General features: G+C 40.1%; 2 protein-coding genes across 3 annotated transcripts; both read left to right on the top strand.

The window, feature by feature from the left end:
* The first annotated feature begins 9,687 nt into the window (after positions 1-9,687).
* Positions 9,688-17,978, top strand: LOC103469565 (uncharacterized). Of its 2 annotated transcripts, XM_008417314.3 has the most exons (8): positions 9,688-10,206; positions 10,507-10,830; positions 10,914-11,181; positions 12,979-13,125; positions 14,023-14,099; positions 14,770-14,855; positions 14,921-15,321; positions 17,009-17,978. In XM_008417314.3, exons 2-8 carry the CDS (start codon positions 10,571-10,573, stop codon positions 17,243-17,245), a joined length of 1,476 nt encoding a protein of 491 aa, XP_008415536.2. In that variant the 5' UTR covers positions 9,688-10,206; positions 10,507-10,570; the 3' UTR covers positions 17,246-17,978. The 2 variants fall into 2 exon arrangements, with proteins under 2 accessions (XP_008415536.2, XP_008415539.2); XM_008417317.3 differs by lacking the exon at positions 9,688-10,206 and having other exon boundaries at positions 10,645-10,736.
* A 221-nt stretch (positions 17,979-18,199) lies between these two features.
* Positions 18,200-24,437, top strand: tm2d2 (TM2 domain containing 2). Its single transcript, XM_081611272.1, has 4 exons — positions 18,200-18,581; positions 19,404-19,491; positions 19,564-19,679; positions 22,849-24,437. The coding sequence occupies exons 1-4, from the start codon at positions 18,316-18,318 to the stop codon at positions 23,060-23,062; spliced, it is 684 nt and encodes a 227-aa protein (XP_081467398.1). The 5' UTR covers positions 18,200-18,315; the 3' UTR covers positions 23,063-24,437.
* The last annotated feature ends 1,098 nt before the right edge of the window (positions 24,438-25,535 follow it).

The following is a 25,535-nucleotide window of genomic DNA, read 5'->3' on the forward strand; positions in this document are numbered from 1 at the left end:
AAATGGGATTTTTTCATTATGAACTCTATGTAACAATGGTGTCTTTATTGTCAGTGGATTAATTTGGAGTCAGCTCCTTCCTGAGTGGGGTTTCTGTCCCAGACTATCCTGAAGGGTCTTGTAAAGCAGTTGGTTCGATTAATGGACCAGACCTGCTATCGACATATGATAGGAAGTGCCAGATTTCTGTCAGGATCCTGTGAGGAATTACAGTAATGGATTACAGGGTGGTACTATAGTAGCTCCTTGGAGACATACAAAAAGACAAAAGCTGGAATAAGAGAACAAACATGAGGTGTTTATGATCAATCTGGGACCTGGGGTCCTTAGCGCTTCCTGTCCATCTGTGTCTCCAGGGAATATAAGACGCTCTTGCACCAGGAATGCTGGAGAATTCCAGCTGAACCTTGAAACCCGAAACATCACTGTCTAGCACTTCTCCGGACACCCACACACCACCATGTGCGTATGGTATAATCCGCAGCAGAGACAGACACATGCCGCTCTGGGCTGAGTGGGGGGCAGAAACTGTGGCCCGGCTTACTGGGCAGATAGACGTGCAGGGCATTCTGGGCACAGTCGCCTCCTGCTGTGACAGACATCAACTGTAATCCATGTTTGCAAGGTCAAGAGATATTTTGATATCCGTCGGTCACCATGAGCTTTAGCGTTCATCTTTATTAAAACTGTCTACACCTGTTGCAGTGTAAACAATTGGGCGCGAATGTTTCTCAGGGGGATGGGGGGCGGGTATCACTTCTTACCACCATGCACACCACACACTCCATGGTGTCAGCAGGGCGGCCATGTGTCCCAAACAGGAAGATAGTTTTAAGGGGGGCCTATTGTGTGTTTTCCAGGCACATAGTGCCATTTTGTAGCACAATCAGGTAACTATGTTACCTTCGGTTGGCATAAAAATGCTGTATATTTCAAAGATTTTTTACAATAAATTTGACTTTGCAATTTGACTCTGTGAAATTGGGCCTCTGTCTCTTTAAGAAGCTTCTGTTTTTTCTGACACTTTGGCTTCAGCAAGTCATCACAATAATGTTATTCCGTTATGCAGTCATAAGAAGATCTTTGTAAGTTTGAAATTGCTGCCTACTGTTACTCAGTCTAGCCAATCCATATTTAATCTATTTGTCAGATTAAATTTACCAAAATAATATTCTAATTTATTACGTTTCAAATCACTGAATCCAGCTGGTCTAGTCCCTTTCATCATCACAGGTGTATAAACTCAATCAAGCAGTCATGCAGACTGATCTGTTAAACCAGCGGAGTCCAAACTTTTTGTTATGTGGGCAAAACTCAGCAACAACTCAAGGATACTCAATGTTTTTTTCCTTTTAACTAAAGCACCAAATGTTTTACTGATCATTTTTTCTCTGCTCAACAACAACAACCAAGCATGAACTATTTTAATTCCACAAAGAAAATAGTCAGATTTTCTTTTGTAGGAAAGGAATGTGTGAATCATTCAAAACTTCAAAAAAATTTCTCTGCTGAAAGAAAGGCAGCCACTACTAAATTGTTTTGGGCCTGACTGAAACTGAAAATCTTTTCTCAGCAATAAAAACATGATTTCGGTCTCTCATTATTTGAAAACTTTTTTAAGAGTTTTGTCCAAACTGAATTTGTTGAGACAAATTGGTTTCATTAAGGGGTCACACTAAATCTGGTACCTCAAATGGCAAATGGACGCCCCTGTATTAAATCCTATTGAATCGTGATAGATTGTGTCTGGGTCCTATGCCGTTGTAAGTGTCTGCATTTTTGTTTCCATTATGTTTGTTAAGATTTTTAGATTATTGCAAAGTAAGCTCACACATTCTTGGATCTCTCTGGTGGATCCTTGGTAGATTTTTTTTTGGAATAATCAATCAGTGGTGATACAATATCTGGGTATCTCTTGCTACTTCTGAAAGTTTTGCAGTAAAAGGTTATTTTGCTTACTATTTAACCTGTGGAGGGATAAAATATGTACCGTGTTGGACTAACAGACTGTTTGCTCAGCTAATAGCCTGGAAATAACAGTTAAAGATGGGGTGGGGGGGCATTTCTGCAGACAATCTACTCCATGTTTCAGCAGATTTTACTGAATGCCTTTAAAACAAGCTGCTTGAAGTGATGGAGAGCTCTTAGTCCTCCTAACAACTCATCCACCTGTCTTTTGTTTGAGCTTTCAGAGGCTCAACACTGTAAACTCAACACTTTCAGCATAATTAAGAGACGCTGGCACACTGTTGCTAATTTTCTGGAGTAGCAACAAAGTCGATCTTTTTAAGGAGAAGCAAACTCTGCATTTGCAAATTTTGCTCAACGTTCATTGGGGTTCCAGCGCTCTGCATCTGTGACATGATGCTGACTGTTCCTTCCTCTCTGATGAACTTTTCAGAAACAGGAAGTTTAGCAAAAAAAAAAAGAAAAAAGAAAAAAGAAAAGCTGAAACTGACACAAACAAGACACTAACTGTATATAAAAATTAAGGGATGCTGTTGTATTTTTCACAAAGTATGTCCCAGAAATATCACCTCCTACATCCAGGCCAGACACTCATATTAGTAGGAAAATTTAAGGAAATTTGTCCAGTTAACAGCAGGCAAGAAGAAGAGTTTCACTAGGGAAGATCTGTTTTCGTTCATGTCAGCACAAACTGTAAAGAGACCCTAAGTGCATCTGAAACGAGCTGCGACTGTATTTCAGCTCCACTGACTGATGTGACGATATTCCCTCAGGTCCGTTGATTTGAATAGTGTGAATATTTATGTCCAAAGGTGTTTTCCTGCTGCTAATGTCCACACTGCTTAAGGAGACACTTATTGTCGGCTAGAAGTGGTTGTTCATTAACAGCAGCTGGTCCTGCCAGAGGAAGCATTAAGGTCTCCTCATTATTTAATCGTTCACTGTCTCACCCAGCAGCAGTGTGTGTGTGTGTGTGTGTGTGTGTGTGTGTGTGTGTGTGTGTGTGTGTGTGTGTGCGTGCGTGTGCGTGTGTGTGTGCGTGTGCGTGTGTGTGGTGATGGAGGGTAGGGGCAGTCAGTGCCATGATGGATTTAACTCGTCAACCCACACTGTGTCAGGTTTATCTCATAAACGGTGATATGAATGCTTCTGACAGCCTCCACTTTTCAAATGATTTAAAGCTGTCAGCTCACAGTTTGAAAAGCTGAACACAACATAAAACAAGACTAAAAGTTTGACATTTGATATCCTCAATATTTGATACAAATTAATTAGCTTAGAGAGCCCTTTAAGATGTATAAGTCCAATATTTCCATGCTGTGTGGAAAGAAAGCCTTTTTTTAATCACTGTGTGTCATTAATAAGGTTAACCTTTACCGTCTGTTAGCATAACTAAATTACAATGGACCTCCACCTATTTGTGATTTTTCTGAAGAACTCGATTCCTCAGTGGTAGCGAAAAATTTGCCTTTTCACAGTGTTTTTTGTTTTTTTGTAGACCATATGTGAAATATTTAAAGAAAATGAAGCTTGGGAAGCTGAAATACCAAAGTGCAAAGCTATTTGACACGCTACTGGCTGCTAAGCATCCAATCAAGGACTGCCATTCATTTTCCTTTGTGCTGACTGGCTGTATCCCCAGCACCAGAGAACACAGCAAACACCGGGATGAACTGTGTTTCTACTTGAAAATGTCAAAGTAACCAGAGAATTCTTTTTATTACATTCACATTCAAAAGTTTACATTTATTAAAATCTACCCATCCATTATCTTACACCCTTATCTCTAGTGGGGTTGTGAGGGCTGCTAGTGTCTATCTCCAGGGGTCAACGTGTGAGAGGCAGGGTCAGCGTGGACAGGTCACAATGCAGGGGATTTATTAAAATCCGGTTAAGATAAAGATCACAGTATCATATGGAACATTTACCCTGATAAGATTTGTAGATGGAGGTAAAGCTAACATGGCGTAGCTTTATGTCATAATATAGTTCCCTCAAGAAAACCTGGGTGTTTTGATTCTTTCATGCATGTTTAAGTAATCCTTGAATCTCCAGAGGAATCCATTCCTAAATGCTTGGTCTTTCTCATTCCACAAAGCTTCTCTTTGCAGCTGCGGCCTTTAAATCAGGTCAGTGATTCTTGAGAATAGGGACAAAATGGGTTTTAATTCCCATATTCCCATATTTTGTTTTTTATTATTTCTCAACCTTATGTATGCAAATATGACAAATAATGTTTTGGAAATGTAAAGATGCTAAGGTGCAGGCTCCCAGTTGCAACAATTTTTAAAAAAAATACATTTTTAATCGACCTGACCCAGAACTTTGTCATCACCATCTGACAAAAATAAATATAAAATTATTTTTAACAAAAAATCATTTTCACAAAAACTCTGATGGAGTTGACATCTGACAGAGTTGACGAAATACCAAACTACCTCAATTTATATGACGTTATTCTGAAGGAGGCCATATTGTAGCTCATCAGGTCCATGAAATCTTTACAATATACCAAAATTAAGCTTTTATTTCACAAAATTTCATCAAAGTTTTGTAAATTGTCATTTATGGTGTTGACACATAATGGTTGTGACGAGCAATTCAGGAATAAAGCAGAAGAAAAAACTAAAGAATAACATAAGCTAACCAGAGCTAACTAGCCCTCTTGGCAAAGGAAGAGAACGGAAGTGGTCATTGGGTCCTCAGAAGTTCTGGTGCCCCCCAATAATGCCTGATTTTTTTTACGTTCTTTTCATATCTGACGGTGTTGACAAAAACTAGGGACAAATTTCAATGGAGTTGGAAAATATATAAAAAATATTTTTAATTAAATTTATTGATACTTTTATAATTATTGATATGACTACTTATACTTAATTGTCATAATATATAATTTTAGCATTTCTTTAATTGTTTTAAACTATTACAATGTTTTGAGTTCTGCTCCTGGACAAGGGATTTTACAGGCATCATCCACCGACTACAATGTTTAAAATAAGAAAATATTCAGCAAACACCAGAAAAATATAAATTTTTGTGCTCACATGACCCAGGTTAGCTTAGTCAGATATTTGAAAAAATTATATTTTGTTAATATTTTATTAAAATTTTGTGCTTTAACCATAGGACCTGTTTTGTCCCTATTCTCAAGAATCACTGAGGTTTTTATTCCTTGCACACTCAGCTCCTTATGGCGGCAGCAGGAATTAGAAAACAAGGTCACCATAGTACCTACATCTCAGTCCACAGCTCCTATTATTAGGAAAAATACAAAATACATAACTCTAGGGAAATAAGAAAAGAAGGAAAAAACATAAACACGATAAATTACTAAATAAAAAACAAAAAAACAAATAATTTAAAAAGGTTTAGCCAAAGGTTTCATGAAAAAATGTTTGTTGTAACTAGAAACATATTGATCTTTTCCTTATTAATCAGTTAATCAATGCACAAATAAATGTTAGTTTTGACAGAATAATATTAGGTATCAAGTTTGCAAACTTTCATTTGTGAATGCAAGATTTTGCATATTTAATGATAAAATGGAGCAAAATGTTCAAAATGACAGTTTTCAGAGTCACTTTAATAGCACATAACATTCTTGAGTTTTAACATACATACAATATTTATCCAATGGAAAAAGTGAGATTTAAGGTCATTCCTAAATATTCTGTTTTTTTTTGGACACAAACAGCTGCTTTGCGGCAATGACCAGTTTACATTACTGTGTCTTTACCATTGTTTTAATTATTATAATATTGGCCTTGTCATAATGAGACAAGATTATCCCATTTCATGAGGCATTTTTAATAAAAAAATAAATAAAACGTTTTCAAGACGGGTGCGCTGATCGCTTGCATAGAGCTAAATGTTCGAAAAGCAACAGCGACTCTCCTGAGGGAGCATCACTTTTACAGTTAAAGCGCTATTTAACAACCAGCCTTCAATCTGTCTCTCCTCTCAATAAGCTAATCGGTCTAATGTGTCTAAATTGATTTCTGGGAGCCTTCAGCCTCGTCCTTCCTCCCGTCTCTTCCTCTTTCTTTGCATCTGATTTACAGTCCAGATTAGACGTTTTTCACCCAAGCTTTGGTTTAGTGTTAGGTTTGCTGTGCAGGCAGTCTTCACCCAGACACCTGATCGAAATTTAAAAAAAGTGTAGCTTTGCGATTTACAGGCATATAAAGCAGCAATCTTTTATTTATTGGAAATGTGGAAAAGCATCTGTAAGCTGCTGATGTAAGACTGCACTCTTTAATTAAGGTTTGTGTCAGTCAATCAATCAATCAATCAAATTTTATTTGTATAGCACATTTCAGCAGCAAGGCATTTCAAAGTGCTTTACATAATTAAAGTAAAAATAAGAACAGAATAAAGAGTGAGAAAGATCAGCAAGTCAGATCTCTACGACCATCAGGGTTACTGTGGAGAAAAGATAAAGAAGAGTAAATTAATAAATACCAGAAATTTCTGGATTTATTCTACATATTTAGAAGAAAAAAAAAATGTTTGAAAGTCATAAATTTGCAAAAAAAAAAAAAAAAAGAAACCCACGATTAAAGGCAGAGAATTACTATCTTAAAAATAAGATATTTTCTGACATTAAAAAGTTACAAACTTGTAAAACAAAACATTTTTTGAGACGTTTAGTCATTTTATTATAAAGTCAAAGTAAATTTTCATGTTAAAAACAAATAAAGAGCTGATATTTAAAGGGTTCATTAAGCTTGAACCCGGTCACGTGCCATTTTTAAATTGTGATGTTATGAATATTTCTACTCATGTGTTTTCTTATACCCAGGACCATTCTGCTAAATCACTATGTAAACTTACTTGCCAGTTTATTAGGTACACTTTGCTAACATGATGTCAAGTTGCCTTCAGTTGAACTGCCTACAGAATCTTTATATCACCTCAAAACCATACAAATATGTATAGAAGAACAACCTGGACTCTTTCAGATACAAAGCTGTCTAAACAGAAATATCTCAGACACAAATATGCAAAAGATTTACTTTTCAGTTTGCTTTGTTTCAAGTAGTTTTTTCTTTGACATTTCAGCTCACTGTTCCTTTTGCAGTTTGATTGACTGGTTATGAAGCATAACATAAATTGTCGCCCAGTTCTGAGTTGATTAATTCATAAAGTCATATAGAAACCTACCTTACTTTAAACATATCAGCTTCCTCCCTGACCAAGTTTCTCGGTCTCCATGACGATACTTGTTCTCAATTTACTGGTGAGACGACTTGTGATGACTCTGTGTTTGTCCATCACATTAAGTAAAATACAAATCAACAAAATATCAAAGTTTGTGGATGTAATCTGACAAGACTGTAACCTTCTTAAAAGTCTTTTTTACCAAAAGATGGCAAAAAAGACTTAGTCATTATTATAGGGAAGTGACGACATGAGAGTTTGAGTTTCTAACGGACAGCACAAAACTCGTAACCTGGCCATTGCTGCTTGATTCTCATCTCTCTTCACAGCACAGCCTGGTCTTTCTCCTATTGACTTGGATTCCTCTAATATAATTTCTACCACAACAGAATAACTTGCAAACGATGAGACAGATTTTTTTACACTATAGTTTTAGTGGAGGAAGTGAACGAAGCTGTTCACTCTGTGTTGGTTACGCTTCCAAATACTGAATCAAAACTAACAGGTTTCTGGTTTGGGTCAGCACTTTTCTGTTCACAGTGCTGGATGGTTGTTTACAGCACAGACAATTTCTGTAAAGCTTCATAGCATCCAACTGATACATTGCATGCCTTGTGGACAAACGTTTCAAACCTCAACAGAGGCCACGCCTCCAGGAAGCAATCATTTCTCAGAGGGTTCAGATCCTCTGGACGAAGTAAAGCATAGAACAGAAGGGTTGATTTTTACCAGACTGAAAAAACTGCATTGATGATAGTTAATCTTGGTTAACTATCATCAAAAAATTTTAATTAAAAGAGAAGTCTTTGAATCGGATGATTTTTACCAATAATCTACCTGGACATTAAAGCCATTGCTGCCTGGTAGAAGTTTTCATTCTCAGGCGCCACCGTTCTGTGAAAGGAATTTCCCTTCCCACCACATCGACTTCCCTCTGAACGCCCAGCTGTGTGGAGCTTTAACCGGGGAGCATGTTACTGGGCGCCGACCCAGAGGAGATCTGCAGGTTTATCCTCGGGGACAGCCTGTGGGCCAAACCCACAAATAACAGCAACGCGTCTTGTTTACCAGGACTCTCCAGCCTGACTCAGATTACCGCCTGGCACTTTGAAGATGGCCGACAGTCAGGCAGGGGTTTCCCCCCGCTTCCCTACCAGAAAAAGACCGAGTCATCACCCGCTTTACCACCCACTGAATATCTTTAATGATATCTGGAAAAAAAAATAGGTATGCAGATTTAGAAACCAGATAAAAGAGACATCAAAGATCTGTGACAAAAGTTTCACAGTGAGGTGATTCCTAATTTCACAGTGATGTTAGCAGAGTAACACAAGTTTTAGCTGACTTTAGATAAAGGACGGTAAAACTTCTCGTCTTTGCTCCATCTAAAGCAGGAGGTTCAGTTTTGGGGTTTTGTTACAGCACAGTTAATATGATGAACAAAACTGATTATTGTGTCTAATACCAATGCTTTACAGTCAAGGGGGCAAAAAGGAGGACACTTGTAGATGTTGATATAGGAGCCGGTACTGGACTGAAGTATAAAGATTCAAGACGTCTAAGCTATTTAAAACATGGATTCTGAACCGTCTCAGAGCCAAATTCATCCAGCTTCTCCTGCTCTGTGTTGCCGTACCAGAAGACCAGAATAACTGAGTCCATCAGCACAACTTCACTTTCCAGACTATTTTCTCAGATTTAAATCAAGTTAGTGAACCAGGGTTGCCTAGCAACAAGAAGGTCCTGGGTGGTTAGTTAGGTAGGCAGGTAGGTTGGTTTTATTAGTCCAACTCCTCGCATAAAAGAACAATCAATATTAACAAAAAAATTAAGAGTATATAAAAATACATAAAAAGACTCCTGACTTTTTAAAATGATTAATCTTAATTATTCCCAGTCGGCCATTTTGAAGTCTGACATCCTCATCAGACGTCACTGAAGTTCCTCCACTGGATGGAATAAACAGTGAGATGGTAAAAATGATGCTGTATAGAAATGCACAACGTTCTCTTAAGAACTTTTGTTCATATTAAGAACCATTTTCCTCTTCTGATAACATTGACCTTTCACCTGTGAGGTAGATAGCACATTGACCCTTTGGTTCAATAATGTTCATAAAGTCAATAAAGGGGGTATATGAGTATGTCATAAAGTCTTAAAGTCTGAGTTTTGCTACTGAGACTTAATTGATTTTCATTAAAAGTCTTACTCAATATTGTGAAGCTTTTATTTTTCATAAACCCAATTATTTTAATCCATTACTAAATTACAAATAAAAATGTATCGCAGCTGTATGAAGTTGCGGTTAGAACCACTGCCTCGTACCAAAGAGCTCCTGGGCTTAAATCCCAGCTAGAACATTTGTTTGTGGATCCAAAATATCATTAATATGATATTTTGGAATCTACAAAACTGCTGTTTTGTAGATTCTAAACTTCCTCCAAATTCTTCTAGGTTTGAAAAAAAAATGTTCAAAAGAAAGAAAAAAAAGAACACGTAAGGATCAGAAGTTTGATATATCAAATGTAAATAAAAATTATTACTATCAGTATCAGTATTGGAGACTTATTGTTTCTCCGTTCCAAATTTGATCCAGCAGGAGAGCAAAGTACAGTAACCCTCATTTGGTGGAGTTAATTTCAGGAAACACCTCCTCCTCCCAGAACGTCTACCAAACAGTTTGTTTTTTTAATTAAATTAAATATAGAAAATTTTAAGTTGGCCTCCTGCTATTTCCTCATGGTGACACCCCCTCTCCCCACCCCCACACACCAAGACCCTTTAGCTCCTGATAGTGACGCGCATCACGGAAAGTTCCCGGGACGTTCCTGGACCACTGAGCAGTAAAAAGCCTGTAACCAAACCCAGAGTCTAATCCAGTCGGGACAACCGCTGGCAGAGGGCATTCCTCTCCACCGAGCCGAGAAGCTTTCTAACGCAGCACTTTGTGTGGGAGGAAATATCACGAAGCAGTTTTTTTTTTAAATTTGCATTAAGAAGAAACCACACCCACTGCTGGGATTCACTCAGAGGCTGGAAACGGGAGGGAGGACAGCATCGCGGCGCACAGACTGATCTGTGAGTAGGAGCGACTGACCAAAGTATCCACTTTTATCACTTTTATCTACTATTATTAGTTTAGGACTTTCTACATTATGTATATATATATATATATATATATATATATATATATATATATATATATATATATATATATATATATATATATATATATATATATATATATATATATATATATGTAGTAGTAGTAGTAGTTAAAACAGTTTAAACTACTACTACTACTATATATATATATATATATATATATATATATATATATATATATATATTTTTTTTTTTTTTTTTTTTTTCGTTTAGGATTCCATGCTGCGTAAAAGTTCCAGCCAATCGGCGTCGTGCGTAAAAGTTGCTTTTGGAGAACATGCGCAGCTTTTGCGTCCCAGAGGCCGCTCAAAGTTTTCCATCGGGAGTTGGGACTCTCCTGTCAGAACCCGCTCTGTTGCTCGCTCCCACTCTGACCTCCAGAAGGCTGACCCAACCTGGTTTGGCACGCTGCAGGCCTGAACTCCTGGACAGCGCTGACACAGGTGAGGAGGAGCCCAGGGTGTCTCTGGAAGCTGCTGACCTTTGGAAGCAGTTCCACACACACGACACGGAGATGGTCATCACTAAATCCGGGAGGTAAATAAATAGTCCATGTTCACGCGTGCGGGCCGCAGCGCGGTGTAATGTCTCGTGGTGAATCCCCTCTCCTGCCCGCGCAGGCGCATGTTCCCGCCGCTCAGAGCCAGGTGTACGGGCATGAACAGGAAGGCCAAGTACATCCTGCTGATGGACATCGTGGGCGCAGATGACTGCAGGTATAAGTTCCACAACTCGCGCTGGACGGTGGCCGGGAAGGCGGACCCGGAGATGCCTAGGCGCATGTACATCCACCCGGACAGTCCTGCCACAGGAGAACAGTGGATGTCCAAAGCGGTCAACTTCCACAAGCTGAAACTGACCAACAACATCTCCGATAAGCATGGATTTGTAAGTTTTACTTTCAGCGCTTTTAACGAAAAGTTACAGAAGTCAATGTTCCCTTCAGGTTTAGAAGTTCCTGATTAGTGACGTAGGCATACCTCACAAAAGATCTTCCGGAAGAACTAGTGATGGGAGGGGAAAAAATTCATTTTAACAATTTTATCTCCAGGAAAATGAAATGGATGTCTTTCGGTGTACATAAGAATAGGTCAAATTTAGAGAAGAAACATCTGTCTTCAGTGTGCTTCTACTACTACTACTAAAAACTATACTATTTAAATATATAGTATAGTTTTTACAACAGCATTGTAATTTTTTTATTGTTTGCAACAGCATTATCGTTGTGCATTACAGGACCATTCATTAAATTAGAATATTATTGAAAACTCATTTAATAACCCATTTGTTGAAAACCCATTTCCTATATTAAAGTTCCATTTAATATAGGAACTTTATCATTAAGTGAAACATTTTATATAGATTAATTACACACAGTCTGTTGTTTTCCAGTCTTTATTTATGCTGCAATTATTTTTCACTTACGCCCAATGAAAGCATGACATTTAAAATCAGAATATCACATCAGACCAATAACAAAATATTTTTCAAACAGAAATGTGGACTTGGTGAAAAATATGTTTAACAACTGCTTAAAGTTTATTTTTAAAAGGTACTTATAATCTGACAAACTTGGATTATAATACATGTAGTCTATAAATTAGAATACATGTATTCTAATGTATTAAATTTGACTGCTTACAATTACTCCAAAAGCCTTACAGACATTTTGAAAGCAATGTTTTCAAAATGAAAAAAGGTGTCATGTTTTTAATTGTTCATGTTGGACCCAAATGCAGAGGAAGCGGGAAGTGGAGTGGCCATAAACAACAAATTAAAAGTATTTAATTTAATGAAAAGTTAAGTGTTAAATTGAAAAGTAAATACCAAACATATGAAAAACACGTGGAGCACAGGAAGCCGGAGTCAAATAAAATGCAATTCACAACGAAAAGCCAGCGAGGAGACATGGGGAGAAATCAGGGAAGAAGTAGCAGGAGGAACCAGCGAGGAGCGAATGAAGGAGATGTGATTAAATACTGGGAGAGTGAATGTTGGAACAGTAGACCTGGGATAATGAGCCAACAGGATGCAGGTGTGAGGGGAGAGAGAGAAACAGGAAGTGACATGGGGCGAGGGAGATCACACTGGGAATAAATCTAACAAAATATAACAGAAAACGGAACAAACATAACTAAAATATCAATCAATCAATCAATCAATCAAATTTTATTTGAATAGCATTTCAGCAGCAAGGCATTTCAAAGTGCTTTACATCATAACAAACACAAAAACACAAAGTCATGCAACATAGACTCAACAATCAAAACATTACAATAAGTCAATACGCCATCATTAAATTCCTAATTGATTACGCTACAAATACAACTCTAAACAGGTGGGTTTTCAGTCGAAATTGAAAGGACGTCAGTGTTTCAGCTGTTTTACAGTTTTCTGGAAGTTTGTCCCAGATTTGTTCTGCATAGAAGCTGAATGCTTCTCCTTGACTAGACATAAGAATCCTATTAAGACTAGAGTGACTAAGAAAGGACCAGACACAAGAAATAAACATAACTAGAATCAATGAGAAGGAACTGGAGTAAAAGTGGAAAAAGGCAAAAGTAATAGAAATAAGAAACCAAGGAACGCAAATAAAAATGAAACAAATTAAAAAAAAAAAAGATCCTGACTAAAGGTCCCACAAAACTGAACTGATTTGATTTGTTCTTCCTCTGTCTTGCACAGACAATTCTGAACTCGATGCACAAATACCAGCCGAGGTTCCACATAGTGAAGGCCAATGACATCCTGAAGCTTCCATGCAGCACCTTCAGGACCTACGTGTTCGCTGAGACGCAGTTCATTGCAGTGACAGCCTACCAGAACGACAAGGTCAGAGTCTGGACTCGTTTCCATCCATTTTAGAAATATGTGAACAAAATATACCTTGTCTTTGTAGTGAATTCAACTGAATAATATTCAGTTTTTATTTTTTATTTGTTACACCCCACTGTAAGGTAGTTTAGGCTCAAGGATCAGAGGTGAGCAGAAAATCAGGACCAGCCACCGCTTCAGTTTCTTCCAATTACTTTTTTTTATTCAGTCTTTACTCAGACTTCTCCCCCAGCATCCAAAAGCTCACTGTTTTTATACACAACTGGCACCACACCTGTGCTTGATTGGACACAGCCACCAAGGAACAGGTCAAAAACATTTACACAAAGAAACACAAAAAACTACAAATCAATTTACAAACTCCTACATAAAGTTATCTGCAAAATAAATTAAATACAAGATAACTCAAGGTTATTTTTAAAAGGAAAAACAAACAAACAATACACAAAAGAAAAACCCTCTAATTGGTAGAACCCAATAAGGTAATCACTGACATCATCCAGCCATTTAACCAGGAAGTACTGGGCCGGCCTCTCCCATACTCCTGCAGATCTACAAGGACAAATGATGGTGAGTACAAAGAAAAGTAAATACACCTTGAAACAACTTCAACCCATAATCCAGAAATAATAACTTTAACCTAAACAGATAGATCTTGCAACATAATGCCAACACAAACAAAACCGGGATAGTAAGTGAAGCAAAATGGCAATGTTTGAATTAATTATTATACCCAAATATAAAAATAAGTGAATGAGAAAGAATAAGGGACAAGTGGTGAACACAAACTGAACCACTTTGTCACACCCACCTTCATTGGAATTTTGGTTGTACAACTTAATCACCATAATTACATCATATTTAAAGATGTGTCTGCATTTTACATATGAACAGATCACACAGCTGAAAATTGACAACAACCCTTTTGCGAAAGGATTCCGGGACACGGGGAACGGACGGAGAGAGAAGAGGTGAGATGGAGATGAAGTGCAGCTGCAGTGTTAGATATTTACACACAGACTGGAGTAGACCTGTGAACCTGGAAGGGATTAGTTTCTCAGTCTGAAGACTGATGGATGGAAAAATATATCTATATTTGCCTAAAATATAGAAGTGAGGTCTTGCCTATTAAAATTCAGCTTTAGTCTGTGCAGCACTATTTCATTTTAATGGGATGATGTAAATAATTAATTTGCAATACTTCATTGAACATAGTAGAGAATAATTTAGAGTAAGAAGCAGTCAGCACAGCTTACAAAGCAAATGATAGACATAGATAACGGTAGAAAATAATAGAAATGCACAAAATGCACATTTAGGAGTAGTTTTACTTCATAATACTTTGTACTTTTACTTGACTAATATTACAAAGCACTGTTACTCTTTTAATCAAAGACGTATACATTCTTTCATTCAGGGAAATCAAATGTTTGATCAAATTCAGGGAAATAAAATATTTTCTTCTTTTGTTTGCTTTATTTATTCCTTTTTTTGTAAATAAATCCCTCTGGAGTTATTTGAACTGAATTATTTAAAGTGCTTAGGTAATAAGCTTCATGTTTTTAAAATTCTTTAACTTTTATATCACACACACATATATATATATATATATATATTTATTTATTTTTTTTTCTTCATCAGGAAGCTCCAGCAGTCTGGACGAAGGTGCAGAGCGGCGGACGGGAAGCGTGCTCCGCCAGCTGACTACGGTGACGTCAGGTCTTCAGGTGCGGAAAGCTTTCTGTCAGTTTGTGAGACTTTCCCTAACCGCCGCCTCCTTTGTTCCCACCAGATGCTTACACGAGTGACAGCGACAAAAGCTTTAACAGTGAGGAGTGTCCCGAACCGAAGCTGTTTCGAAGTTACAATGGAGACCAGCCAGGGGTTTCCTTCACAGCAGGGACTCTACAGGCCTCCCACCCCACAGAAAACTCCTCTGATGTAACGCGCGGCACGCAGGACTCAGGCAGAGAGCGCTCACTCTGCAGCAGCTTTGCACCCAACTGTGTTTACTCCCCGGACTTTAACCGACACCTGTTGGATGTGAACGCCTCGGGCCATCTCCCCCATTTGACACAAGTAAACAGCTGGTACAGATGTGCCGCTGATGGAGGCGTGCGGTGTGGTTTGAGACCGGCAGTGCCTCCTGGGACTCCGCTGTCGGTCGCCCTCAAGCAGCACACAGGGCTCCAGGTACGAGGCAGCCAACCAAAGTCTCTAACTGGGGAAGACAGGGATCTAGCTAAAACACTATCTGACAGATCACTGTTGCTAGAGCAAGGAGGTCCTGGGTTCAGATTCCAGCCTGGGGTCTTTCTGAGTGGAATTTGCATGTTCTCCCTGTGCATACATTGGTTCTCTCCTGGTACTCTGGCTTCCTGAAACAAGACTGTTAAACTGGGTTTGTGTCTCTGTGTGTCTGCTGACCAGTTCAGGAGGGTCAGTTACATTTATTTGATCCTTTAGAAATGAAAATGCAATGTAAACATTCAGACGCCTGGTTAGCAAACACCACGCACCTCAGTCAGGTCAGGGAGAATGTTTGTCTCGCAAAGTAAATTCAGACAGAGAACACTACTTTTTATCACATTAGTATCCTGATTACTTTTTTTTCTAAAAACATAAATCAAGGCCATTTGTAATAATTTCTATGGTATGTTTTACAAAACTGTAATTTAAATGGGCAGTATTATGTATTTCCAGACACATTGTGCTATAAAATATCATTATCAAGTAACTAAGTTTACTTCAATTGTTATTAAAATGATACACATACCAAACAAGACTTAAAAGAAATTTTGCTTTGCCTTGAAATTGGGCCTTTGTTTCTTTATGCTGCCATCAGCATCAGCATGTCGTCACAACAATGCTCCTCCATTATGTCGATCACAACTGTTCTTGGACTAAGAAATTGTTTGTATGATGAGCTCAACAGATGGGCAGCTCCACCAGGTGTTCATTAATTGCTGCCACTAGTCTGGAGGAGCTGAGTGGATAAGTGGAAGGGTAGGGGGCAGGAAGGCGGGGCTTTGTGAGATCAAATGTTTAGGCGCATGTGAATGGTTGCCATGGGAGATTAAAGGATTTCTCAAATATGCATGAAAGAATCAAAGCAACACTCCAGGTATATTTTTGATGAGGGAATAACATTATAATGATGTAAAGCTCAAAAAATAGATTTTCAGCCTCTGGGTAACAGAGCTCAGCTGGCATCTCTGACTTCATTATTAGCACTTCATTATTAGGGGTAAACTAGCTAAAATTGGATACAAGCAAAAATGTTAATAATGATTAAAAACTGAAAACTGCAGATAATTTATATTAAAAAAATTAAAGCGTTAGAGTTGAATAGTTTTAAGGTTTATTTTTCCCGGGTTCTGAGGAGCTACATAGGAAGGTAACTTAAATCTATTTTTGATTTAAAAGTCAGACATTCTTCCTATTTAACCGAAACAATAGTTGGTTTGTTATCGAGTTATAAAAGCTTAATAACCTTTTGCAATCTGCTCACTGGAGGTGACTTGAACCCTTTTGTTTGGACAGCAGCCCCGTCGGTCCAGCCTCTGGGTGACAGAGCTCAGCTGGCATCTCTGACTTCATTATTAGCAGAAGTCAGAGACTTACTAACAAAAATGATAATGATTAAAAACTGAAAAATGCAGATAATTTATAATCATTTTTAAGTAAGATTAGCAGCCTAAATCAAGTTAGAATTTATTAATTTGCAAATGAAATGTGTACTTTTTAAAACTGATGTTTAATTCCCTCCACATTTGCATTTTCCAGTGTTTTAATCTGATCTAACTGTACGTTGTGGATTGAAAGCCTTTAAGCCACTTTGCAAACACTTCACAATGTTTTCTTTACTTCTACCATGCAGGATGTGATGAGCTTCCCACCATACGGAGGCCTTCTCTTCTACCCGTACTCCCCCATGAGTTCATCAGTCCAGCACCAGATCCCGATCATGCAGTCCAGACTGGATCCCAGTTCCTCTCCCAGAGGTTCTGCACAGAGTTTATTCTCCTCTCTGGTTTTAGCGTCATCTGTTCTCCCATCAAAGGAAAGCAGCTTCAGCTCCTACAAGCCAGAGTCACTAGCAGGGGGAGAACTCTGACTCAGATTCCGACTGATCTGCTGGAACCAAACGTAATTTAATGTCCCAGTCCTCCACACCACCTGCAGTGCAGACTCAGAGGACGAATGAACTGCTTCCTCTTAGACGCTGCATGAAATTATTATGACAGTAATCTTCATGTTCAAAATTGTTGTTTCCATTGATTGACTTTAAAATGATCTCAGATGCAATAAAAAGAAGAAACAAAAGAAGTTTTAATGAAATATCTGGGTTGCATGTAAACAAAAGCACCACCTCCAAATGCATCACTGTCAGTGGAAATGTTAGCTCTGATCGCCACAAACGGTAACTGTTCAGGAGTAACTTACAAACGGTTACTCTGTTACCATTTGTAACACAGTAACTGTTACAAAAGGTAACAGTTACCATTATTTTACCTGTTACCTGTTATTTTAGTAGCATCTGGGTAAATGCAATCTAAAATGAATAACAATACTTCACATGTTATATAAAGTGTCGTAATTTATTAATTATTTAAATCAACTAAGGCAAAATGTGGGAACAGCTTCTGAACATCTAATTTCACTCTGGTTGAAAACACATATAGTAACAACATCTTAATTTCATTGGCTCTACTGTATCACTATGAAAATAACTCTTGATACTATAATCCTGAACTCAATGTGCTAGAAAATGACATGCTGAATATAATTGCCAGCTATGTTTTAAAGGATTTTTATTTGCAAAACAATAAAAAAATGTATACTTTGTATTGGCCAACCAAATGAAATTACAGTAAATAACATTGAATTTTGTAATGTGTGTTATGAAACTACATGTGAAAACTTCCAAAGGGTATTAGTTTCTCAAGGCTTTAGAAGTCCCAGCCCACGTTAAAACCTAAAAGAAGAAGAAGAAGAAGTCCCAGCCCGAACCAGTCAAGCGGTTACTTCACACTCCAGTCCTGTTGGTGGCGGTAACGCGCCAAAAGTCAAACTCAAAACAGGAAGAAGAAACTGATAAACAATTGAGAAGGAGCAGCTATTTCGTACATCTGTGACGATGCGGAGCCAATTTCTGTGGATTCCTGCTGTTGTCTGAGGGGAGCCATGATTTCAGTCAGCTACATCCTGCTCTGCGGACAGTTCCTGCTGCTCTTTGCTGCGATTTTGTTGCAATGTCTGGAAGGAATTCACTCCCAGAACTCGAGCACCGCAGCTTCCACCGCTGCTCCGGCTGCTTCTCCCACACAGGGAGCCTCCTCGCTGCCCTCCAGCGAGCTGCCCGAGCTGACGAAGTATGAAGCCCCGGCGGAGAACAACACAGAGCCGTATGAGTACAGGCCCCCGTCCCCGGTCGTCCTCTGCAGCCATCTGTGAGTAACCCAGAAGCTAACATCATTAGCACTTGCTAGTTACGTTCAGATCATTGGGATAATCTGTCACATTGGGACTATTTCCATGGTAACTAAGAGCCTAAATTAAATAAATGTTAAATAATTAAAGTCTTTTTTAAAATGGAAACGTAGAGAAAGTAGCTACGTTCCTTGTTGAAGGCTTTAGCTTTTGTTGTCTCTGTGACGTACTTCCTGCTGCAGCTTACCTGCTAAACCCATCCTGGACATGAATGTTCTCTAGTAGTGTGAAGGTAAAGTGTAGCTTTATTTGAGGATTCTCCAGGTTCTTTCTTTGGGTGGTGCTGAAGGTTCTAGAATATCTCTGATTGTCTGACGAATAAAAACCCTAACAGAATCTTGGTAGTGGTCACATGACCGCTGATGGTATTTTCTGTTTGTCAGCTTAAAACTGATTTGTTTGACGGCACAGATTGGATTTGTTAAACTTTAAAGATCAAAGCAACCCACTGAAAAATCTTTTAGAATGACTACAGCATGTTGGAGCAGCTCTGTCATGTTAGCTCGGATTGGTTCTTTTACTATTTTATTTATTTATTTATTTATTTTATTGGATCATTTGGACCACTAGTCCCTGGTTCTGGAAGGATTTTGCTTTTATGAAATCCTTTTGGACAGTGTAGCTGTGGCAATAAGGTTGATTCTACAACCTGAAGCAGCCGATCAACATCTCAAAATCTCACGTAGCAAAGGAGCAGATGATTTAACGCTCTCATACTACAATCGCTGCCTCTCTGTGTTGTGTAATCTTTCCTCCTTCTTGGTTTGTCTTTAACACTGAAGGCCTGAGGAGTTCATCTACTGCCAGGATCCGGTGGACCATGCAGGAAACTACAGCGCCTACCAGGAGATGGGCCACGGCTGCGTTGGGGTCAGTACTGTCCTCTGCGAACGTCTCGGTCGTTAAACCCTCATCTCATCTCCACGTTGTGCTCTTCTTCAGTGGGGTGGGCAGACGAAGAAGGAAGTGAACCACACCCAGGTCATCTGCACCGCCCTGGACGACATCGAATGTGCCGGATCCCGGGAGTTCCTCCGAGGCGACGTGCCTTGCATCAAGTAAGAGGCGACCCAGACGGCTCGGCGCTGATGTTCTGGTTAGCTTCCATCCAGACAGGGAAGCTCCTGCTCTGTCGAGGAGTTTGGTGTAAAGTGTTGTTATGGAGAAAAATGTATCCAAGCGCTGTTACGATGGTTTGTTGATATTGTTGACAATGTTAACGCCAATAAAACACACGTAGTTGTATGGCCAAGGTTGCAACAGAGGTTCGTCTAGTTAACCCTAACTCTAACTTTCCTGCATGATAAAAATGAGATTTGCTGGAATTGTTTAGAAAAAGCCCAATACCAGCAGTCCCATAGTGAGGCCAGTCAGGCCCTGAAGTTCACCTGGATTCTGACAACTAGACCACGGCGTGTTCTGTCCGCCGGAGTCCTTCAGGCCTGTCGGTATTTATCCATGGAGTCGAGGCTGACTCTCATCTGGATGAACACATGAAGTCAGTGGATGCCTCTCATCTGGATGAACACATGAAGTCAGTGGATGCCTCTCATCTGGATGAACACATGAAGTCAGTGGATGCCTCTCATCCGGATGAACACATGAAGTCAGTGGATGCCTCTCATCTGGATGAACACATGAAGTCAGTGGATGCCTCTCATCTGGATGAACACATGAAGTCAGTGGATGCCTCTCATCTGGATGAACACATGAAGTCAGTGGATGCCTCTCATCTGGATGAACACATGAAGTCAGTGGATGCCTCTCATCCGGATGAACACATGAAGTCAGTGGATGCCTCTCATCTGGATGAACACATGAAGTCAGTGGATGCCTCTCATCTGGATGAACACATGAAGTCAGTGGATGCCTCTCATCCGGATGAACACATGAAGTCAGTGGATGCCTCTCATCTGGATGAACACATGAAGTCAGTGGATGCCTCTCATCCGGATGAACACATGAAGTCAGTGGATGCCTCTCATCCGGATGAACACATGAAGTCAGTGGATGCCTCTCATCCGGATGAACACATGAAGTCAGTGGATGCCTCTCATCCGGATGAACACATGAAGTCAGTGGATGCCTCTCATCAGGATGAACACATGAAGTCAGTGGATGCCTCTCATCCGGATGAACACATGAAGTCAGTGGATGCCTCTCATCTGGATGAACACATGAAGTCAGTGGATGCCTCTCATCCGGATGAACACATGAAGTGAGTGGATGCCTCTCATCTGGATGAACACATGAAGTCAGTGGATGCCTCTCATCTGGATGAACACATGAAGTCAGTGGATGCCTCTCATCTGGATGAACACATGAAGTCAGTGGATGCCTCTCATCTGGATGAACACATGAAGTCAGTGGATGCCTCTCATCCGGATGAACACATGAAGTCAGTGGATGCCTCTCATCTGGATGAACACATGAAGTCAGTGGATGCCTCTCATCTGGATGAACACATGAAGTCAGTGGATGCCTCTCATCCGGATGAACACATGAAGTCAGTGGATGCCTCTCATCTGGATGAACACATGAAGTCAGTGGATGCCTCTCATCTGGATGAACACATGAAGTCAGTGGATGCCTCTCATCCGGATGAACACATGAAGTCAGTGGATGCCTCTCATCCGGATGAACACATGAAGTCAGTGGATGCCTCTCATCCGGATGAACACATGAAGTCAGTGGATGCCTCTCATCAGGATGAACACATGAAGTCAGTGGATGCCTCTCATCTGGATGAACACATGAAGTCAGTGGATGCCTCTCATCCGGATGAACACATGAAGTCATTGGATGCCTCTCATCTGGATGAACACATGAAGTCAGTGGATGCCTCTCATCCGGATGAACACATGAAGTGAGTGGATGCCTCTCATCTGGATGAACACATGAAGTCAGTGGATGCCTCTCATCTGGATGAACACATGAAGTCAGTGGATGCCTCTCATCTGGATGAACACATGAAGTCAGTGGATGCCTCTCATCTGGATGAACACATGAAGTCAGTGGATGCCTCTCATCCGGATGAACACATGAAGTCAGTGGATGCCTCTCATCTGGACTGGATGAACACATGAAGTCAGTGGATGCCTCTCATCTGGATGAACACATGAAGTCAGTGGATGCCTCTCATCCGGATGAACACATGAAGTCAGTGGATGCCTCTCATCTGGATGAACACATGAAGTCAGTGGATGCCTCTCATCCGGATGAACACATGAAGTCAGTGGATGCCTCTCATCTGGATGAACACATGAAGTTAGTGGATGCCTCTCATCCGGATGAACACATGAAGTCAGTGGATGCCTCTCATCCGGATGAACACATGAAGTCAGTGGATGCCTCTCATCAGGATGAACACATGAAGTCAGTGGATGCCTCTCATCTGGATGAACACATGAAGTCAGTGGATGCCTCTCATCCGGATGAACACTTGAAGTTAGTGTATGCCTCTCATCCGGATGAACACATGAAGTCATTGGATGCCTCTCATCTTGATGAACACATGAAGTCAGTGGATGCCTCTCATCTTGATGAACACATGAAGTCAGTGGATGCCTCTCATCTTGATGAACACATGAAATCAGTGGATGCCTCTCATCCGTATGAACACATGAAGTCAGTGGATGCCTCTCATCCGGATGAACACATGAAGTCAGTGGATGCCTCTCATCCGGATGAACACATGAAGTCAGTGGATGCCTCTCATCCGGATGAACACATGAAGTCAGTGGATGCCTCTCATCTGGATGAACACATGAAGTCAGTGGATGCCTCTCATCTGGATGAACACATGAAGTCAGTGGATGCCTCTCATCCGGATGAACACATGAAGTCAGTGGATGCCTCTCATCTGGATGAACACATGAAGTCAGTGGATGCCTCCAGCTTCCACACTGTGCCCTCGCTTTCATCGCAGCACCCATCATGAAGCATGTGGTGGAGGATTCAGAGATGGTCTCCTCTCTTTTCCTTTGATAATGTCCTGATTTGTTCTTGTGGTTACCGTGGTGATCATGGCTCATGTAGGAGGTTAAGTGCAACAAACTGCGGCTGTTGATAGAACGCAGGCTGAACACACCTTTTATACTTCGCCACTAGAGGGCACTGTTTACTCACTTTTGGAACTACCATAGGTGGTTGTACTGCCACAGTATGTTAACCTATGAAACAAACATCATTTCACTGCTGTTCAATCATCTTCTGCTTCCTCCACAGATACACGGGACACTACTTTATCACCACGCTGCTGTACTCCTTCTTCCTGGGCTGCTTCGGCGTCGACCGCTTCTGCCTGGGCCACACGGGCACAGCCGTGGGGAAGCTGCTCACCCTGGGAGGCCTGGGAATCTGGTGGTTCGTGGACCTGATTTTGCTCATCACCGGCGGTCTGATGCCCAGCGACTACAGCAACTGGTGCACCTACTACTGAGGCGGGCGGTGTCAGCCTGCAGGGGGAGAGGAGTGTGGGCTGTTTCTGAGTGGAACCCCGAGGCCTCTGGGGGACTCTAGGGACCGAGTCCACAAGATGAGGGACAACGTGTCCTTTTGGAGCTGTAGAGGAGCAGCAGTTGGTGTTTTCATGACTATTGGTTCATTATGCCCTCAATCAGCCAAAAAATGGTTTGGTCTATTTTCTATGTATTTAAGCTAATTTATTTACAACAAATATGGACAGAAATTACTCTTATTTTAAGGTTCTACTTCATAAATGTACTGTTTGTAAATTTCAACCTGAATTCAGGATGTAGTTTAAAGCCATGTGTCCTGAAGTCTGATACCTGTGACCAGTTGTAAAAAAATAATCTTTTACCACAAACATGTTGCTTTTATATATATATTTTTTTGTTGTTTGTTTTTGTTTTTTATGTGTGTGTTTACGCCCAGAGCTGTATCATTTGAACAGAAAAGCATGCTGTTGCTATGACATTGCTTTTACTCATTTAACTTTTTTTTTTTATAAATCTTGGACTTAAAATAAGTAAATAAAATGTAGCAGAAGCACCTATTAATTAATATAAGATGTATTTTATTCATCCCAGAATTGGGAAACTACTGTGCAGCAGGGCATACAGAAAACGCACAATAAGCTCCACATAAGTAAGAATGAAATGTAGAATACAATGTAAATTTCTATACAACAAAATACTGCTGTCATAAAATGCATGGTAAAGCGACGTAGACTCTCAGTTGCTTTCACTTGAACTTTACCAGTGGAACAATCAAACAACTCTAAACACTCTTATAGAGTGTTTAGCTCTGCAGACGGCATCAATGTTATTTTACCTTGAATTTAGTAAATAGTGATGGATGGCGCTCGCGTCGCCTCCTCTGGTTGCTGCTGTCCGTAAACACATTTTGCTCATAGAACACTGTTATTCCGCAAAGCTGCCGTCTGTCTTCTCCCTTCCCACGTCGCAGTCTTCATTTCTTTAGACGGGGCGACTGGGAGTCCGGGGTAATCAGCAATCATCGAACTTTCATAGCTAGCAGCTAAACAGAGGAATCTGATCAGAAAAAAAATCAGATACCACAGGAACGGTGGGTTTGAAACCGTGACTTTTTCATTTTGCGGTATACCCACTAGACTAGAAGCTCAACCTCTCTTGGTTTCCAAGGTTACTACAGAAAGTTTGAATTTGCCAAATTGAGACATGACCAAAATGGATTGGGCTGCGGTTCTGCCTGCTCTGACCCAGCCAGTGACCTCGTGTTCACCGCATCTGCTTAGTTTGGATTAAGTAAATGTGGACTGTTTTCTTTCTTTCTTGGCGTCACGTCACATAAATGAAAATTTCAATGCCAAATCATGGTTTGTTTGTCATTCTTCCTTCACTGATGTGCACATGCAGGTTAAAGGTTCACCGTCAAACCAGCGGAGACGTTTGGTCTGTGCTTGGAATGGATTTCCGTTCATTCTCACCTGCTCTCATTCATCAAACCCGGACAAATCAGCTCGTTTTCTTTCTGTCTCAAACCTCCACCGACGTGTTGCTGAAGATGTCTGCTTTAGAGACTCCGACTATCCCCCTGATGATGTGTTTTCACTCAGCGGCGATCTTCCAAAACATTCAGCTGCTTCTCCAGGTCACAGCCTGCATAATTCACATGTTGGTTTTAACAGGTTCATCTCAGCAGTTGGGTTTTTTAAAGCTTCATGTTTTGACTGATTCCAGTCGCCGTCCTCTCACACAAGACAAAATGAAACTGCAAACCCCAAGACAAAATTATGTTTGGGTGTTTTTTAGGGTAAATATGAGGAATATCAGGATTTGCAGAGCAGTGTTGCTGTGTCCAGCTGCTGAGCTCCATCCCATTAAAGTCCTAATCTTAAGCAAACTTCCACCTTCCCTGACTTCTTGCAGCGAGGCTTAGGCCTCAGGTTAGATCATTATTAAATATTTAAAACTTCTTCTGTTTATTTTCTAAATCTTTTCTAGGTCGACCAATCGTTAGCCAGAGATCTGAGCAATCTTTCAGATAGAAATGCATCAATCCTGCGCTTCCTGGCCAATAACACTGTCCGATTTTCTTTTATGTTTGACCTGCTGACTTATTTATTCTTTGCTCCCCTGAGACTAGAACACATGAAAGGTCAGAGGTCACACTTTAAATCTAATAACAGCTGCATTTCCATTGACAACATAGTTGCGCAATTTGGCAGTTTAAAAATAAATTTGCTTAACGGAAACACGTCAGTTTTGAAAAAACATTTTTTGCTAGAAAGTCTTGGTGTGAGGATGAGGTGGTTTATCTTGCAAACAAACATATTCACGTGAATTTTTAACTGCTTTTTTCATTTAGTGGAAACACCTCAATTGCGAAATTGTGTTTTTTGGACATTAGAGGAACATTGACAGAGTTCCGTGTATCTGTAATGGAAACGCAGCCAGTGAGCTACAGGA

Source organism: Poecilia reticulata, chromosome 9 (assembly GCF_904066995.2).
Source record: "Poecilia reticulata chromosome 9, P_reticulata-male-v2, whole genome shotgun sequence".
Classification (NCBI taxonomy): Eukaryota; Metazoa; Chordata; class Actinopteri; order Cyprinodontiformes; family Poeciliidae; genus Poecilia; species Poecilia reticulata.

Bases quoted from the DNA above. Each gene is read 5' to 3' on its own strand.
- LOC103469565 (XM_008417314.3), top strand. From the start codon at position 10,571: ATGCGCAGCTTTTGCGTCCCAGAGGCCGCTCAAAGTTTTCCATCGGGA. The intron at 10,831-10,913 runs GTAAATAAATAG...CTGCCCGCGCAG, and splicing joins GTCATCACTAAATCCGGGAG to GCGCATGTTCCCGCCGCTCA. The intron at 15,322-17,008 runs GTACGAGGCAGC...TCTACCATGCAG, and splicing joins AGCAGCACACAGGGCTCCAG to GATGTGATGAGCTTCCCACC.
- tm2d2 (XM_081611272.1), top strand. From the start codon at position 18,316: ATGATTTCAGTCAGCTACATCCTGCTCTGCGGACAGTTCCTGCTGCTC. The intron at 19,492-19,563 runs GTCAGTACTGTC...GCTCTTCTTCAG, and splicing joins TGGGCCACGGCTGCGTTGGG to TGGGGTGGGCAGACGAAGAA. The intron at 19,680-22,848 runs GTAAGAGGCGAC...CTTCCTCCACAG, and splicing joins GGCGACGTGCCTTGCATCAA to ATACACGGGACACTACTTTA.